This window comes from Nylanderia fulva, unplaced genomic scaffold (assembly GCF_048542155.1).
Source record: "Nylanderia fulva isolate GAGA-0341 unplaced genomic scaffold, ASM4854215v1 Scaffold4, whole genome shotgun sequence".
NCBI classification, from domain to species: domain Eukaryota; kingdom Metazoa; phylum Arthropoda; class Insecta; order Hymenoptera; family Formicidae; genus Nylanderia; species Nylanderia fulva.
The window spans coordinates 6,179,962-6,198,235 of NW_028190476.1; the positions used below are offsets into that span (position 1 = coordinate 6,179,962).

Sequence of the window (18,274 nt, forward strand, 5' to 3'; positions counted from 1 at the left end):
CGTTTACAATTACTTTATGTAGAAAATAACTTGCTCGAGAAATTCTTCAGAAAGTACAAAGAAAATTCGGCGTATTACAATAATTTTAGAATTTTGTTTTGTTATAACAGAGAGATGCATGCACATATAAATAAAAAAAAAAAAAACTGCTTATAAGTATATACATTATTTTCCCGTTACGAGGAAAAGCAATCGTCTTCCTGAAACAGACAACCAAGGCGACATTTCGATGCAACCATTAATGCTCGGGATGATAGAACAAAAAAAGGGTTGGGGAGCGAGCATATTTTTTAGCAGTACTTTTATTAGGAAATACTTTTGCACTTATTAAATGCGCCTTATATTCATAATTAATTTTAATTATAATTATTGTTATAGCATTGTCCTATCTCTCTACTTAGAAGCATGCTTTCACTAACACATTACACGATCTTAAAATTATAAGCAATTTTTTTTCTCGTCCCTTAAAAATACATCTTACAGTATGTAAATTAAACAACAATACTTGATTTATGATGACAAATGCGCAGAGTTTCGAATTACAGTTCTTCATAGCTTTTTTTTTTTTCGAGAACGTCATGTAATGAAATTGCTCAGACCATCTTAAGGATCAAATAAAAAAAATTGTCAAAATGTAGGATGAGGGGGAGGGAGTTTCTTTGTTGCTGGGATTACTGGACAACTCATCCAATATGTATGTATATATGTATATATATATATGTGTATATATATATATATCGCTTATATAATTATATAATTTTATATAATTAAGTCTAGATCAGTTAAGGATTTCATGACAGAATACGAATCATATATATGAATATTAATCGTTAAAGTAAAATAATGATAATTATTATCTGATAATATGTGAACCTCGGGCAATAAACATACTATATTTCCTCGGCGCACACATTTTTGCCTCCTCTTTTTTAAATCCTTACTCTTACACTCTCGGAAGTCAAAGTTACTTTCAAAAGTACTTCATTATTCACACATGTAAAGACTTATCCTTCGTTGCGTCAAAAAATTTCTTTCTCTCTTTCTGTGTTTTCTTCTAAACGAATCTCTATTCGACAAATATCTTTCCGACGCAATTCTGTGATCTACCTACGCACAAAAATCTCATTCTCTTGCACACTCATTATCGTTATAATTACTTTTCGCATCAACATTATCGTTATAATTACTTTTTTTTTTTACTCTCATCCTTTCTTCTTGCTCCTTTTTCTCTTCCGTCGTATAACGCACGTAATGTGCCTTTCTATATAACAATACGACACCCGTACCCGATTTTATTAAGTTCTTACACACCTGATTTGACATGAGAATTATAAAAGCTGGTTTGTTACGATGAGCAAACCAAACGGCACGGTATATTTCGCAAATGTCAATTATGCGAAACGCATAATTCATCATTCCATTCCTACGACGTACCTTATCTTCTGTACTTGGTGTACAGAACATACATTGCATACATATACGTATGCGTGTATATATGTATATATGTGTTTGTGTGTGCATTTGTATTGTATTTTCGCGTACACTTGCATGTCTTTCGCCGTATTACACTGAATCCGCACGCTTTGGCGTTCCATTATTCAGAACACCATCATACATAGACAACCAAAGGATTCATTCTTTCCCTCTCTCTCTCTAACAAATCCGTACACAAATTGTCGCTCTTTCACTGGCATCTTCATATTCTAAGCGTAGTGATCAAGATATCATATCATAGTCCCGATCTATTCGCTAACGCAATGCTAATTCAATGCAGATATTCGTATTCGAAACATTTGGCGTGCACAACATTAAACACGCGCTAGCAACTTCTGCGTCTAACAAGACAATTCGTTATATGATGTTAAAAGGTTCCCTTGAGACACACACGATAGTATTATTATCTTTCGAATGCAAAGACTAACAAAGGAATCGCGAAAGAGCGCGAAAATTATTAATGAAAAATGAATATGTGTTAGAATTCCCGATCCCTTATTAACGTCATACTCAATTATAATAAAGAAAAAAACGTCAAGTAAATCAACGTGGTCGGCAATTCGAATATACGTTATGTTGTCAACAAACAATCACAGCACATATTCCATTTATGCATATAGACCAGGAAATTTGAAATTTACATACACGTATAACATTATATATTCGTATTACCGATCATGTCTTCTCAATAACAATATGATTATGAGTTTTTGTAAATAGAAAATATTTTTTTTTTTTTTTAATTGGAACACTCATGTTCAATAATAAAATATGTCGAAAACTCTCTTTTAAATTTATAAATACATAGCAAGATTCACCTTTTTTAGTCGTCGCAAGATCCATTTTTTCTAAAAAATGAACTATACATTTATATTCTAGGATAACAAAAAGGAGAGTTTTCGTCGTATTTTTTATATTACCAAACACGAGTGACAAATAAGTTCATTTATTTCAATTTTCACTTCTAACGTCATAATTGAGTATGACATCGGAAAGGAAGCAGGCTTAACACGCGTCAAAATAAATCTTGAATACGAGTTTTCGAGAACAATGCAAAATATACATTTGTGTAGTAATAATAAGTGTGACTATATTCTACAGGATACTTAAGGATCTAAGGATCCGTCAAACGGATGCAGTCAAAGGCTTTCGCATATTTTGCGGTATGTATAATACTGGGATCGCGCGCGCTTCGGACAAAGTCGCGCGAAGAAAAACTGAGTAGTAACTGAGTCTTATGCGGAGAACGATTCAAGAAGAGAAACGGCGGCGGTTCAATGTAATATGGCACACACTCCTGATATATCCATATAAAGCTCTATATAATCATACTTTAGACTTATTACTCTTACGTAATCTACAATTATAGAAAATTGAACTCTTATAACTAAATCGCAATCAATTTGTCGTCACTACAGAATCATTCAACATCGCACACAAATTTTAGTCGCAAATAGGCAAGCAACTATATATGTTGTCGATCTTATAGGAAGCAAATTAACATATAGAATGTAATTGTTGTTCTTTGTAACTGTTCCGACGTAATACAGAATATTAATGGTCAAGTAAATAATTACACAAAAATATTCTCGTAGAATATTTCGGCGCATGTTTAATTATTTATTTTTTCACTCAAAGAATGCGGGCACCCGTTAGCAAGGTATTACGTCGGAAAGTTCACATGATGTCACAAATTATTTGATGAAGTAGTACAGATTCCATCACTATATATATCTACCGCTAATAATCCAAATCACTAATAATAAAAACTTAAGCTAAAAAGGGATTGTATAAAAATACTTACTTATACGCATATTATAAATTTATGTAGTCACACACGTAATATATAATAATTTGAATATATCTAATCGAATAACAAATGAAAATTAACCGTCAAGTTATCCATTGATGACGCAATTACAGATCTCATAGGTATGTTTATAAGTGTGTTTTCGATTGCATTGCCTATTTAATTCGTTAGATATTCTCGGTAACTGTAAAAAAAAGACTTAAAAATAAGTGATTCGAGGTTCGATCGATTCTAGAGTTATGATTCTATCTACAAATAATAATACCATCGTAAAAACGGAGAGACCAAAGCGATACGGTGTAATTAAATATAATATAAACTGCCTCAAAATGGCTACCTATTTACTGCTATTAATAGTTGCTATTATGATAATAGTTAAGTATCGTTCATACTTCTTTGATTGTGGTTTAGTTACATACTTTAAGACATTATGATACACATGTGAGTATGACACGGATTTCCACTAAAAATATTTGTTAGATACGCTGAGCATTAATGACTTAAGCACTGTACTAAATTCACATAAAATGTATTGTATTATTAGAAAACTAATTATTTTTCATTGGTTTGAAATACTGGTTTAATAGATCCGTATAAAATCTTTGTCAACTGGAACTCTTAGAACAATGATTTACACGATATATACTGATTCCTCGTTGGAAAGAATGCTTTTATATACGAGTAATTCATTACAGTTCAATTATCTTTCAGTTACTGGACATTACAACAGGCAACAATTGTAAGTCGTGCTTTTAATTCGCGTTAACATACATCACAATGTCCAATATATGCGACTAATTTTTCTTTTCTCTCCGATATTTCGATATATCGTGAAACACAAGTAGAGAAATAACCAATCACGTTAAATATGTAATAATCGCATAAAAAAATGAAATAAATGAGAATAAATACAATTATGTAAGATCTGTGACATATGTTTCGATTAAATGTTCAACTTTAGCTTCTTGAAAACGTGTTTTATCGTCAGTCGGATGGCAGCAGTCTTACTGCAACCGATAGAAGCTCTAACAAGCTTTCTAAGTTAGATTAGTTTCTTCCTTTACATGTATCTTTTGTATAATATTGTCTAATATAAATAAATTAATGATCCAGGGTATGAGGCCAGAGAAAGGCAGTTACACACTCTAAGTGATAGAGATAAACTTTATCCTCTATATGTGTTATTGTTCATGTCCGCTTTAGTTTTGTATCTGGCACTCTTTCCTTTCCTATTTTAGGCTGCTTCTCAGTTTTAACTGTCATTTATTTTGCTGGATTATTGCGTTGCATGGAAAAATATGGCTTTATCCAAATGCTATGTAACAAAGGCAATACACCGTACAATTACAATTGTATGCGCGCCACAGTTGTTGTCATACAATTAAACATCTTTGAAAAGGCAGAACTGGCGTTTGTAAAAATAACGGAGAATTCGACGTTTCATCGTCGATTTTTACAGACACCAGATTATGATTCTTATCATCAATTACAAATGCTGTTATTTGTACACTAGCATGTAAAAAGCATTACACTATCATGATCGTTCATCTCTTGTGATGTTCAACAAAGCTAAATGGTAAACTTTGAATAAATACCAGGTTCCTCTTACTGCATAAGTTATCATGAAGATATATATAGAATAAAGAGGCAGAAAGAAGAAACCTTTCTCGACAAAGTGCCTACAAAAATATTTGTATAATAGATTGAGGATTGCTGTGTCTAAGACTTTAAAAATCTGGTTATGTTAGCCACGTGTTACCAGTCTTAAACATAGTGACTACTAATCGACATGTTCATGGACAAGTCCTGTCTTTCTACAATTGTATACATTTTTTGATCTTTAAGCATCACTGGTGCAGGATATACAATGTGCAGTTAATCGAAATCTTTTACTTCCCGTAAAGGGCTCGTTTAAAATATAGAAGTGTGTACATGGATGCCACAGCAACTTAACGAGATAAGCTTCACACTGTGAATCATATAAATATGATTATATAATAAAAAATAACTTATATGCTACAAAATGTCTTCCCGTCAAAATATTTCAAGGCCATTAAAAAAATATCCATTATATGACATAGTCAATTTTCTTCTTTTTCTCTGTTATTTTTTTATCTTTTCTTTTTTTTCTGAACTGTACTTTGTAAATCTGTTTCTCGCTATCAGCGACATTGATGTAAGATCCAAACCATATTAACTTCACATACTATCCATATATGCAGGCTAAAGCTACATTGGTCACTAAGTAGAAGAACGGAACACGGCTGAGAATTAACCATATGCGCAACGTTCGTCCACAGCATAAAGAAATTGTCTTTTGTATCTATATAATATCTATATTCTATAGAACATTTATCTCATCATTATATATCTTATTAAGCGCGCTTATGTTTACATGAAAATCTTGTGTAAAACAATCTCAAAATAATAAAATTAAAAAAAAAACAGAATTAATTAAATGTACACTTTAATATTTTGATCTTTAGCGTCATTTCTTTCATAGTGTCACTACATAATGCAAGTACTTGCAAGTATATATGGACTCACATAATTATTATCAATATTATTATAATTCATGATGGACCAAAGTTCTCGCACACAATGTGCTATATTTTATTCGATTTTTAACGTACCCCTCTGGTAACGTGGCTTTTATATTTTATTTCAAAATGTGCCCTGATAAATTACAAAGTATAGTATATTGAATAATCTAATTAACACCACATATCTTTGCTAATAAAACGAAAAGGCTCTGATATATAAATACAAATTCAGATAGGAAACATATTAATAAGAGGCGCAGAAATTAAGCGCAACTTATTTTTAAATTCTTCTTTAAACGTTACTTTCGTCATAATTTCTGCGGAGGAATAAACGATGGTCTGTTACTCGCAACCAAGAATTAGTATCTCTAACTCTAATCATTCGAGCTATTTCTAATAAATAAAAATAATTTTAATAAAAAAATTATCCGTGTTTTTTCATTTATAATTAGTGTAGTAAAAAATGTTATGATATTACAAAGTTTAAAAAAGAAATTATACGAGAAACGATATATTTTGATTTTGAAAAATATCATATGTTTGATTTAAATTTCTTTATAGCAATAATATTCTTTCTTTATTATCAAGGCGATGAAATTTCGAGATGAGATAAAATTTCTCATTTCAGAATTTTAAATAATATAATCTCTGTATACATCTCTTATCTGTACCTCGTTTAAAATAGTTTTGAAATGTGTTTAATTTCTACTCCACACTAATCATGTTTCATAAATGGAATTCACTATATCAGTTGCTTATGCCTAAACGGCATATTGTCCCTTTGTCATTTTTCTCTCGCAGAAATGCTGTGTATTAAATTGAATCAATGGACTTGTAAATGGACGCGTATTTCAATTTTTAGTCCAGATAATGAACAAAATTACATAAATCTGAATTTAGTTGTTTAAATTTACATAATGTATTATCCTAAAAAAAGAAAATTTTATAAAAAAATACTACAACTAAATTTACTATAATTAAATATACTACAACTAAATATTATAACTAAAAATATTATAATGTAAAATACTAAAAATACTAAAAATAATAATCCTACGATCCGAGTATCCCGTTTGTGAACTATTCTCCGGATAGTGGCTACGAATCTTCGCCTCGATCTTCAAAAAAAAATTTGATTCATTAAATTTCTTATGAATACATTTATGAACCAATCAAGATTCTTATGCTTACGCTTCTGCGTCTATGCAAAAGTATGTACTCCCCACTTACTACGCGATTTTGGTACAAAGCGAAAATCTTTACTTTTACTGATAAAGCAAGAGGTATCAACTCGGTCTATAATTCACATGTTTTTGTAATTATGTTGTTTTGTATTTTGTAGGGTATTTTTTTACCTCGCATATATTGTGAATATCAATTCGGTCTAACATTCACATGTCCTTGTATTTGCGTTGTTGCATTTAAATTTGCACAAGTATAGTTTGTATGAGTATTCGCAGCAAACTTCAACACAAAACTTTTATTCTCCGAATAGTGGCTACGAACCTTCGCCTCAATCTTCAACGCGAGACTTTAATTCTCCAATTAGTGACTACGAACCTTCGCCTCAATCTTCAACACGAAACTTTTATTCTCCGAATAGTGGATCTACGCTTCAATCTTCAACGCAAAACTTTCATCCTCCGAATAGTGGATCTACGCTTCAATCTTCAACGCAAAACTTTCATCCTCCGAATAGTGGCTACAAACTTTCGCCTCAATCTTCAACGCGTGACTTTTATTCTTCAATTAGTGACTACGAACCTTCGCCTCAATCTTCAACACGAAACTTTTATTCTCCGATTAGTGACTACGAACCTTCACCTCGACCTTCAACACGAAACTTTCATTCTCCGGATAATAACCTCGAGTCTTTGTGTCAACACAGAACTTCTTTCGGAATAGTCAAACAGACCACAACTATCAAGTTCAAGTTGAGAATAATTCCGCTCAAGTCTCATTAAATGTCAAGCTGAAACTCAGCGCTCAGCGCAGTAGTAGTACTGGCTTCCGCCGACCCTCTGAGTTTTTTAGTTTTATCGAGAAAACTCAAGTTTCTAATATGTGAAATGCTTATTATCATTTACATATAAATTAATAATGATATACTGTATGTTCTGTGATAAGACTACTATAATTACTGCAATTATGTGTCCCTTCAGATTTCCTCACAATTTTAGCAATTATTTACTTGTTATACAATATACGGTCATAACTTTCAATTTTTTAAATTTTTAGACACTATTGTGTATTTTGTGTAAGAACTGTAAATGCGTAAATTTCTATATACAGGGTGTCCCAGACCTACCGTATAACACGTTAATGGGAGATTCCTGAGGCGATTTAGAGACGATTTTTCCTCAACAAAAATGTCCAGGCACCAATAATTTTTGAGTTAAAAATAATTGAAAATAAAAGCCTCTTTGTAAACTAAGCATTGTAAAAATAAATTATTAACAAAACTACATTTTTTAGTTAATTTCAGGTAAAGTTTACTTTAATAGAATTTTAATTTAAGGCTTAGTTACAAAGATACATGATTTCAAAAATTGGGAACATTAAAAAAATGATAACCTTTCTCGACATTTTCGCTGTTATACGGTTAACGTGTTATACGGTAGGTCTGGGACACCCTGTAAAAGAAAAATCTCTTTTAGAAAGTAATATAATAATCAATGAGCATATAATTTCGATTTTACGGATGATGCTAAATTCATGTTCCTTGAACGCACTACCAATACTTTAAATTAAATATAATGTAGCAAAATTGATACATATAGAGAATACATTTGTTGGATCACATAGTGCGTCAAAAATTAAAGAAATTTAATTGTAATTATGGAAATGTAGTTAAAGCATTTTCTTTGTATAGAAATCTGTACAAAGATAGTGAATTCGCTAAGATGCACTTTCCTTTTTTTTTTAATTACGTTCATATATTTAATAAGAATATATAGAAATTTAATCATCCTACTTCTGTAAGGGACGATGCATTATTTACGTACGAGTATGCGTTCTGTGCAGTTTATCAATTTTTGGTCTGCATATTCTTTATACTTCCTACAAGTAATATACAAATAAAGCAGAAATAGATCTTAGAGTCACCTAACTTAGACATAATTTTCTGTAATCATCAAAATAAACGATTCAGGTTGCTAATAAAAATGAGATATATAAAAAGGAGTAGTAAGAGTCGAGCATTAGATATTAGGTACAAAATTTATTTAAAAATTTTTCTTTATTTTGAACGTTTTGATCCTTTTGAACCATTCTCATTATATCAGAGTGGAAAAGGTAAGAGGTTCATTGTGGAGGACATCCTGACCTCCACAATAAACAAATAATACTGCTGCTGCTTATTGTCCAGTGCTATTTGTTTATTGCAAAGATCAGGACGTTCACTCCTTTGTTCTCCTCTCTGTCCTTGATATGCAGAAGATGATCCAAAGGAAAAACTAAGACGTTTAAATTAAATAAAGAAGAATTTAAAAACAAATTTGTTTCTCATTTCCTGTGCCTATCCTATTAACTTCTTTTCTATCTGAATTTGTGTGTATATATATATATATATTATATATATATATATCTTTGTAATTCTTAAAAAAAATTGAAAAATAGTCCATAAGGACACTGAATTCAACATAAACATGATATAAGGCATATGAATTTTTCAACTTAATGCTGTGTCCGAACTTTTACATATGGTATCTTTTTATATACAAGGAGTGGAGCTGTTCAAGACACACAAATTATATCTCTATCACGTATACACGATCGACGATAGCATAAAAATGCAGAAATACATTTATATGCTGTAAATATAAAAAGTCTTGTAAATCAACGCACAAAATATATCGTTGTGCCGTGAAAGAATAATGAAATGCAAACTGAAAGAAAAAAATAATAGTAATATAAAATATAAATAAAAATTCTCTGTGCAAGATAATTAAAAGTATATTTCCGAAACGCGGTCTGGAACAGCTCTAGTGATGAGGCGATAAAAAATTTGTTCGATTCAAAACTGAAGTCTAAAAACTCACTACTTCTTTGTACAGCACTACGGTAGGCTGGAATTTAGGCTCTCCGGCAAACGATAATTCATCATATGATACGGTGGACTGGCCGGACTACCCGGTTGACTGTTCATTCCGAGATTGCTGGAGCCACGACCGCGTTTTCGCCTCTGCAGGATCCCCTTTCTGACCATATAGAATCGAATTGTGCTGATCGGTATCTTGTACTTTTCCGAGGCTACTTGAAATGTCATGCCGCGCGACACCATGTCCGAAGCTAGCTTGAGTTCTTCTTCGGAACGTCTTTGTCGTCTCTGATAACCTTTAAAGATATACGCAAGAGATGTTATTACATCTAACTTACACGAACGCGATAAATACCCATACTTATGAATAAGAGATAAAGCTGCTCACCTTCGATTGCGGGAAAAGGGCTGCTAGGATTGCAATTACTACTGGGTACCATACTAATGGAATACGGTTTGACAGTTTCAGACTGCTGAGAGAACTGCTCGTCCGGTTCCATTTTCACCATGCCCGGAGTTTCAGTGAGAGTCGCCTCGCAAGCACTTAAAGCCTTCTCTAGGTGTTGCAATGCTTCGCTATGTTCCATGTTTACAAAGTTAGAAGGATTAGGATTGTGTGATACAGGGGTAATGGTGGACGAATTGTTTCCTGTGCTAGTTGCGGCCATTGTCGGGCATGTGAGGAAGTCAGAGGTACTTCCATCATTAGATGAAGTATTATCTTTGAAATTAGTAGTGTCATTTTGTGGAGTTGGTGTAGACGGGGTGACAGGTGCGTTAGAATCACACGATTGTGTATTGCTCTCATTCGACGAGTTATCGCATCCCTGAGTAGATAAGCCACGAACCTATTAAGAAATATATATGAGTAAAAATGACATTTCTTTGCGTAAAGGTATGAAATTAAATCTAGTCCCACAGTTCCTAAGTATTAACACTTTGTATACAAGTTTTACAAAAATGAAACAAAAAGGAGTAAATAATATAAAGAATTCAAAAAAGAAAAATAACCTGTTTGCTAAAGATTAGTGATTAGGTAGATGAGTAACAGATGTTTGTAAAACCATGTACCTGCAAAACTTCTGCCGCTTGCATCAATGTAGCAAGTTGCTGTTGCTCGACATATACTTCCCCACGGTACATAAATTCAACCAAAGCTTGAAGTTCCCACATCTTCATGTCCCTCAAGAAGATAACGGGATGAGTACATGGTATCTCTAACAATAAACGTTCCAAATAGTCGCTGCAGGCAGACAGTACGACTTTGTGACACTTTATCGACCCTCCGTCGCAAGCCAGAGTCACATCCACAAACTGCTCCGAGCTCAGCAACTTTGGAAACGCACTGTGCATGTTGGACTGGTGGGAATTCCAAGAGACACAGAACTGCTGGCGATCACCTCCAGGATAATTGCCCGCATTGGGCAAGTTACTCCCGGATTCCATGACTGCAGTTCAATGATAGACAAATCGCCTGTCAAAAACAAGACATTTCATTGAATTCTAACGTCACACCTTTAAAATCACTAAAAAAAAAAAAAAAAGTCATATTCTAATTAAAATTAAACGGTAAAAAAAGTAAAGATTCTTGAAATAATATCTACATAAATCCTTTGTATCTTTCGAGCAATAGGGGAATGTAAAAGGTTTATATATAACAAAGAGACGCCACACTCTGCGTTAACTTCGAACGGAGAAGAAACGCATCCATTATTGCGATCGCGGCAGGAAGGACACTTCTTCGCGAGAGAATGTCTATTTTTGGACACGTAATTAATGAAACAAATAATAAATTCCACCGTCTCGGCGTTCGATCTGCCGGAACTTTTTCGAACGAAAACGCTTTATTTCAATTACGACGGAAAGAACTCACAATTACTTTTTTCACAAGCTTCCACACACCAGATCACCTGCGTGCGAAATGGGGTACGTCATCGAAACAAAGACAAAGGGGGGTCTCGCGGGATCGATCGGATCGGCGATTCGAAAATCGTTCGCGAGTACTCTTGAAAAATCCTGCGTCGCTTCTCTCCCTAGTAAAATCCCACGAGACAAAAGAGCGTTAGGTTAAACTAACGAGAGAAACACGATGGAGTTAAAAAAAAAAAATTTACAATATGGCGATCTGGTATATAACTCCGGTAACAACAATATCGCGTATATCCGAGGGGAACCCACACACTCTCGCACACACACACACATATATATATATATATATATATATATATATATGTATATATATGTATAAAAGTACACTCCCCGACGCACTAAAATTCACACGAAATTAAATTCCCGCGGCGACGCATCGGGGAATTTCCCGGACGAGCGATTCGATTTTTGAACGTTACCGCGATCGAGCGTAGCGTCGTCAGATCGATCGACAATCGGGCGGGGGAGGGAAAGAAAGGGGGGTGGGGTGGGGGGAGGATGGCGGTCGATTTTTTTTTTTTTTTTTTTCGGTCTCTCTTGACAGTCCTGTGACGCGACGAAGACCCGGGAGCCGGATGACGGACGAATGCGATATATAAAGCGGGAGGTGACGAGAAAAAAAAAAAAAAAAAAGAGGAACTCGCTCGAACTTCTGAATGATCGCCGGCAACAAATGTCCCCGTCACGTGTGTGTGTGTGTGTGTCGGCGTCGAAATCGAGAGGGACGAGTTTAATGTCGGCTGTTTCCCAGTGACGGGAATAAAAACGGGATCCCTCTCTCTGTCTGTCTCTCCTTCCTCATCGCTCCGTCTCTCCCGCTCCGCGGGAGAGACGACGCGACGTCACCCCCCACAGGAACGCCTCCGGGCTCTTATAAATTTCACCATTCGTTCATACGTACGAGATGATAATATATCGTATGTGTTTGTACCGCGTCGGTTTCTCTCTCTCTCTCTCTCTCTCTCTCTTCCTCGTTTCTTCTTCGCGCGCTCTTGGGAAGCGTCGTGTCGCGGCCTCCTGGAGGAACGACGATGCACAAAGATACGGAGATTCTCCGACCCGGTCGGGGGAGCCGAATTGCGATCGCACTTCGCGAGGAGTCTCTCCCGGAGCGCGGCGTCTCGCGGAATATCGCGTCGCTCGTGGGAAGAATCCCTTAAGAAAACATTCGGCCGCCGCGAGATTTGCACTATATAGACGGGGGAGAGAGTCGCGGCCGGAAGAGGGGTGGGGGGCACCGAGAGACGGGGTGAGAAAGCGCGGGGGGGGAGGGAGAAGGGGTACGGTACGGCTCTCGCGTTGGTCGACTCCTCTTTCTCTTCTGTCACTCGTATGTGTGCGTGAGTGCACGTATGTGTTCGTACGTGTGTGCACGAGGAGACGCTAGACTCCGGATTCCGGACGGATAGAGAAAGAGAGAGAGAGAGAGAGCGAGCGAAAGAGAAAAGGTGGATTTTGACAGGTGGACGAATCGCGAATCCGCCGAAAGCCGGCACCGTCCGCGAAGTTGATCGATACTTACTCGACGGAGTTGCGTTACCGATGTCGACGAGCTTTTAACCGCACTTACACACCGCTCTATCATAAACTATCGCTAGAACTAAGTCCGCGTCGGCACACATTCACCGCGCATTGCCCCCTGCGCAAGCTTTAGTGTCGAACTTATCCGTTGTTGGGTCGCGAAAGTTCCTAAGAGGGGTTCCTCTTCATTTCTTCTCATTCACTCTCTTTCGCTTTCTCGAACGCGGATGACGTATAATTATCGTAGTTCTATTCGCGTGCGATTTATATCGCGATTGTTCATTTTTGACAGCCACGTGTGCGCGAACTGTCAACGAGAATGAAATGACAGTTGAGGTCGAGTAGACGCCTCGGAGCGTTCGCGTCGACCAATCAGGACGAGGATCCTCGTTTGTCCCGCTGTGATTGGTCGAAGCGCTCGCAGCGCCATCTTTAGCGTGGTTTCATAAAAATTGACTTGAGTAGCTCGCATTTGTGCGACTAAGGTTAGGTTTCTATTGAGTGCACTTTCCACGGTTGTTCGTACTTGTCTCGTTTTTCATGCGTTCGTATAAAAAATAAATAAAAAAAAAAAACAATAACAAACAAAAAGGCTAGTAGGATAATAGAATTCGAGGAAATGAAATATAATTGAATCATGAGGAAGACGGAATTTTTTAATTGTGGTATATGATAAAAAATCGGACGAACGCGGTATGTTTCTTCAATTAAGCGCGCCGCGTAACAAAAATTTTTCTTTAAATTTCTTTGATATTACGAAGAAAATTTTTTGTCGCACTTTAATAAGTGCGAAAATCAAAATCACGTCTTCTAATTGGTTATTCCTCATTATTTTTTTATCACTATCCTTATCCTTTTTTAAATTATAATTACAGTTAAAGGAATAATATCAGATATTGAAAGCTGAAAGTAAAAATTGTAGGTTAATTCTGTGGATATTTTTTTCCGTCTATAATATAAAGATTTAAATTTTGTAATGACAATTCGATTTTTTAACGATACGAAAATTTATGAGTAGGATAGATTTTATATTATGTATGAAATAATCTGATTTTTCAAATTTATAGGTAACGCATTGATATTTTATGATTCTACAATTATTATTGTCAACTAACTATCGCGAGGATGTCGAAGATAACGGGCTACGATACACACGACGACGGACCAGGATTCGTGGGTATTCGATTTTGCCAGGAGTGTAATAATATGTTGTATCCGAAAGAGGATAAAGAGAATAAGGTGCTCATGTATGCGGTAAGTATGAGTGTGTATTGCAACTGTTTTCAGTAATAAATTCTGTTTTGTTAGTTGTAACTGTTTCTCCCCATTCAAACAAAAAACAACTTTGAATTATATTATCATATATATGAAATGAGAAAAAGATTTATAGTGTATAAGAAATTGTTTTGTTCTCATTTCAGTGCAGAAATTGTGATTTTAAGCAACTGGCGGACAGCAATTGTATTTATGTGAACAAGATCATGCACGAAATAGAGTAAGTTGAAAATATGTTAAAAAAATTAATACTTATATAAATATGTTAAGAAACAATTTTTAGTAGTTTGCACGTGCAAAGAAGTATATCATTTTGTGCATAAATATGCTTATTATACAAAATGATATGCTTTAAATGTGACACAAGTCCTAAGCTTATTAATTCATAAACTTGTAGATTTAAATATATGTAATTTTAAATTTGAAGATGTATGTGCTAATCTCAAGTAAGAGTTATCACTGATTTATTTTAATCTCTTGTTTTAGTGAGCTGACACACATCGTCGCTGATGTAATATCGGACCCTACATTGCCAAGAACCGAAGAACATCCATGCCCAAAATGCAATCACAGAGAAGCTGTATTTTTCCAGGCCCAAACTAGACGGGCTGAGGAGGAAATGAGATTATATTATGTGTGTACGAATCAACATTGCTCCCACAGATGGACAGAATAAATAATACATATATGTATAATCATCCAATGTACATCCTCCCTTTGTATATGCGTAACTTAATTATTAAATCGATAAATCACATGTAAAATTGTAAAGACGATAAGATGCATTGTAATGGTGTATATAATAAAAATCTAAAAAAAATTAGATAAACGTTCGTGCAAGAATACAACAAATTACCGTAAAACTCGCGATCTCTATTCTCTCTCTGAGCATTTATCCCGTCACTTTAGTATGCGATTAGCTTTACAAATCGAATCTCTTTAGCCTCTCGGCGTTACAAAGCTACGTCGTGCAGTCGCGGCACATCTTTCTACGCTTGGCTGTTATCGTGACCTTTCGCGAGAGACCAAAATTTTGGATGACATTTCGAGTGTTAGGAACTTTTCAACTAATGCGAAATGATTTTCGTCAGATTTATCTTGCCAATTCGATCATCATGAAAGAAGAATCGTGCTGTGAATTCGCGGTTGTAAAGCTAACGTCTGGAAGACAACCTGGGATTACTCCCAGCTGTTTATCTAGGCCATACTCGGCCATCGGCCATACTGATTTCGCCGAGCTCAAAACTCAATCGCCAGTCTCGTCCAAAGTCACGTGACCGCTAATGTCATCTCTATCGTTATATGAACTGTATTTATGTAGTTATACTTATTGACATTTATACTGTATGTACATGTGTCATAAATTCATGCAATATATGTACACATTCATATAAATATAAATTATCAACTTAAGCGCAATCTTGGAATGATTAGATAATTTGCAGAAATGTAATAAACACGCTGCCAGAAATCCTTAACATTCATTAAAATTTAAAATTATGATGAAGCAGCATATAACATTGTTAATACTTGGAGTATTGGTACTCAAACATGGGGCTTTTCTTGAAGTACATGTTCCACGTATTGGTAAGAGTTAATTTAGCATTTAATATTTTATAAAAGATTTATATGAGTTTAATGTACCTGTCTGGAATTTAATTTCTCCTCTTCTAATCAGCTGTTATAGGAGGTGGCATCGGTGGTGCTTCTGCCTTGCATTTCCTCTCAGAGTTGTTCAATGGAAGTTTGGAGATTGACTTGTATGAAGCAAAAACTATCGGTGGACGACTGGCAACTGTAAAAATTAATGACGATGAAGTCGAAGCTGGTGGTTCAATTATACATCCTAAGAACATGTATATGCAAAAGTTTGTCAAACTTATGGGTAAGTGCAAATTTCTTTTTAGATACAATTTAATTATTAACAGTTAGCTTATACAAACAATGCTACTAATAAATTTTTGGGTATATTTCAGGTTTAAAACCTAATTTTCCCAGTGAACAAAAATATGGTATATGGAATGGAGTTGAATTTGTTTATAAGGAAAGCACATGGCAGATTGTATCACTAGCAAAGTTATTTTACAGATATGGTTTTCAAATGTATAAACTTACAAGGTACTGTAAAATTGTGTGCCAAGACAAACTAAAAAACAGTAAAATATTTTATTACATTTTCTTTGGACAGTTATGTAGGTGACATAGTAGAAGATTTTGGAAATATATATGATCTGCAGGATAATGGAAAGTCTTTTGCCAATGTTACTGCTCTGCTAGCAGCTATGAATAAGGAATTCCCGCGATTATTGCAAATGTCTGTGAAAGATCATCTTTTACATATGGGTTTCACAGAAAGACTAATCGATGAAATAGTGCAAGCTACTACGGTAGTAAATTATGGTCAGGATGTCGATATTCAGAGTTTTGTAGGTTTAATATCCGTAGCTGGAGCAGCTGTTGATCTATGGTCTGTTGAAGGTGGAAATAAAAGAGTAATATATTATTAAATTGTTATTTTGTTACACTATATATCTCGGTTATAATTGTAAAACATGTTCTAAAAAATTTTAGGTACCGGAACGTCTCATTGATAAAAATGAATATGTAAATGTAATACGAAGCCGTGTTACAAAAATTCGCAACATAGCAGACAATGATAATTTAAAGCAATACGAAGTGACCTATATAAATAAAGGTGAGTATAAAATCGAATTAACAAATGCTGAATTAAATAATTAACTAAATTACATAATGTACATACATTATATTTCAGATAGCACAGATTCAATGACATCTAATTATGATATTGTAATTATTGCTACCCCACTTACACACGACCAAGAATTTCCAATAGAATTCGTCGATTTTCCAGATAATTTAGTATTTCCAGGAGACTATCAAACGACATATGCAACATTTGTTGATGGGGATCTTAATCCAAAGTATTTTGACTTGCAAGAAACTCTAGATGCTATTCTAAGTTGTAATCCCAACAAAACAAAAATTAGCTCAATTGGAAAAGTTGATTCTGTGTATGGATCAACCAAGAAAAATTCGCGAATCTGGAAAATCTTTAGCAGGAAATCTATATCATCTCTTATACACAATATGTTTTATAATGTATGCAACAATTATTTTATGTCTCCTTATTTATTCTGTCCTGTATCCTTAATTATTTTTTATATATATATTTTAATGTAATTGATTATTTTTTTCTTTTATCACAAGGTCACTGAAAAAAGAGAAATTGCTTGGAAAGCATATCCCCGATACTCAACAATAAATGTACTCGATAAATTCAAGCTACATGATGCGCTATATCATGTCAATGCAATTGAATGGGCTGGCAGTGCAATGGAAATAAGTGCAGTAGCTGGAAGAAACGTCGCTATCTTGGCACATGATGATTTTATCCAAAAATACAACCTTACCTCAAATAAAGAGGTTTATGAAGATTCAACAAGAAAAATAGAATTATAATATTAAATATATTATATATATATATATATATATATATATATATATATATAGTTATTAACTATTAAAAATATATTTTGGAAATTATTTTTGTATCACAGTAAAGTTATAAAACTGAAATAAAACATCAAGGATGAAGAATTTAAAGAAACATTAAATTTGTTGAGTAAACATAATTTGTCTATT

At 34.4% G+C, this 18,274-nt stretch overlaps 3 protein-coding genes across 12 annotated transcripts; 2 read left to right on the forward strand and 1 right to left on the reverse strand.

Moving 5' to 3' along the window:
• Window positions 1–284: 284 nt before the first annotated feature.
• On the reverse strand, window positions 285–16,499 carry LOC114937827 (uncharacterized). Of its 8 annotated transcripts, XM_029311476.2 has the most exons (5): window positions 13,338–13,627; window positions 10,958–11,360; window positions 10,275–10,734; window positions 9,888–10,182; window positions 285–4,619 (listed from the first exon to the last, which is right to left on the reverse strand). In XM_029311476.2, exons 2-4 carry the CDS (start codon window positions 11,330–11,332, stop codon window positions 9,905–9,907), a joined length of 1,113 nt encoding a protein of 370 aa, XP_029167309.1. In that variant the 5' UTR covers window positions 11,333–11,360; window positions 13,338–13,627; the 3' UTR covers window positions 285–4,619; window positions 9,888–9,904. The 8 variants fall into 8 exon arrangements, with proteins under 8 accessions (XP_029167309.1, XP_029167314.1, XP_029167316.1 ...); XM_029311481.2 differs by lacking the exon at window positions 13,338–13,627 and adding an exon at window positions 16,256–16,499 and having other exon boundaries at window positions 285–10,182; XM_029311483.2 differs by lacking the exon at window positions 13,338–13,627 and adding an exon at window positions 15,468–15,901 and having other exon boundaries at window positions 285–10,182.
• Window positions 13,803–15,440, forward strand: RpII15 (RNA polymerase II subunit RpII15). Of its 3 annotated transcripts, none has more exons than XM_029311486.2 (4): window positions 13,803–13,880; window positions 14,404–14,590; window positions 14,758–14,831; window positions 15,098–15,440. In XM_029311486.2, the coding sequence occupies exons 2-4, from the start codon at window positions 14,462–14,464 to the stop codon at window positions 15,285–15,287; spliced, it is 393 nt and encodes a 130-aa protein (XP_029167319.1). In that variant the 5' UTR covers window positions 13,803–13,880; window positions 14,404–14,461; the 3' UTR covers window positions 15,288–15,440. The 3 variants fall into 3 exon arrangements, with proteins under 3 accessions (XP_029167319.1, XP_029167317.1, XP_029167318.1); XM_029311484.2 differs by lacking the exon at window positions 13,803–13,880 and adding an exon at window positions 13,900–14,029; XM_029311485.2 differs by lacking the exon at window positions 13,803–13,880 and adding an exon at window positions 14,180–14,254.
• On the forward strand, window positions 15,572–18,264 carry LOC114937824 (prenylcysteine oxidase 1). The gene is made up of 7 exons (XM_029311471.2): window positions 15,572–16,198; window positions 16,290–16,496; window positions 16,588–16,729; window positions 16,800–17,103; window positions 17,183–17,306; window positions 17,385–17,731; window positions 17,840–18,264. Exons 1-7 carry the CDS (start codon window positions 16,111–16,113, stop codon window positions 18,089–18,091), a joined length of 1,464 nt encoding a protein of 487 aa, XP_029167304.1. The 5' UTR covers window positions 15,572–16,110; the 3' UTR covers window positions 18,092–18,264.
• The last annotated feature ends 10 nt before the right edge of the window (window positions 18,265–18,274 follow it).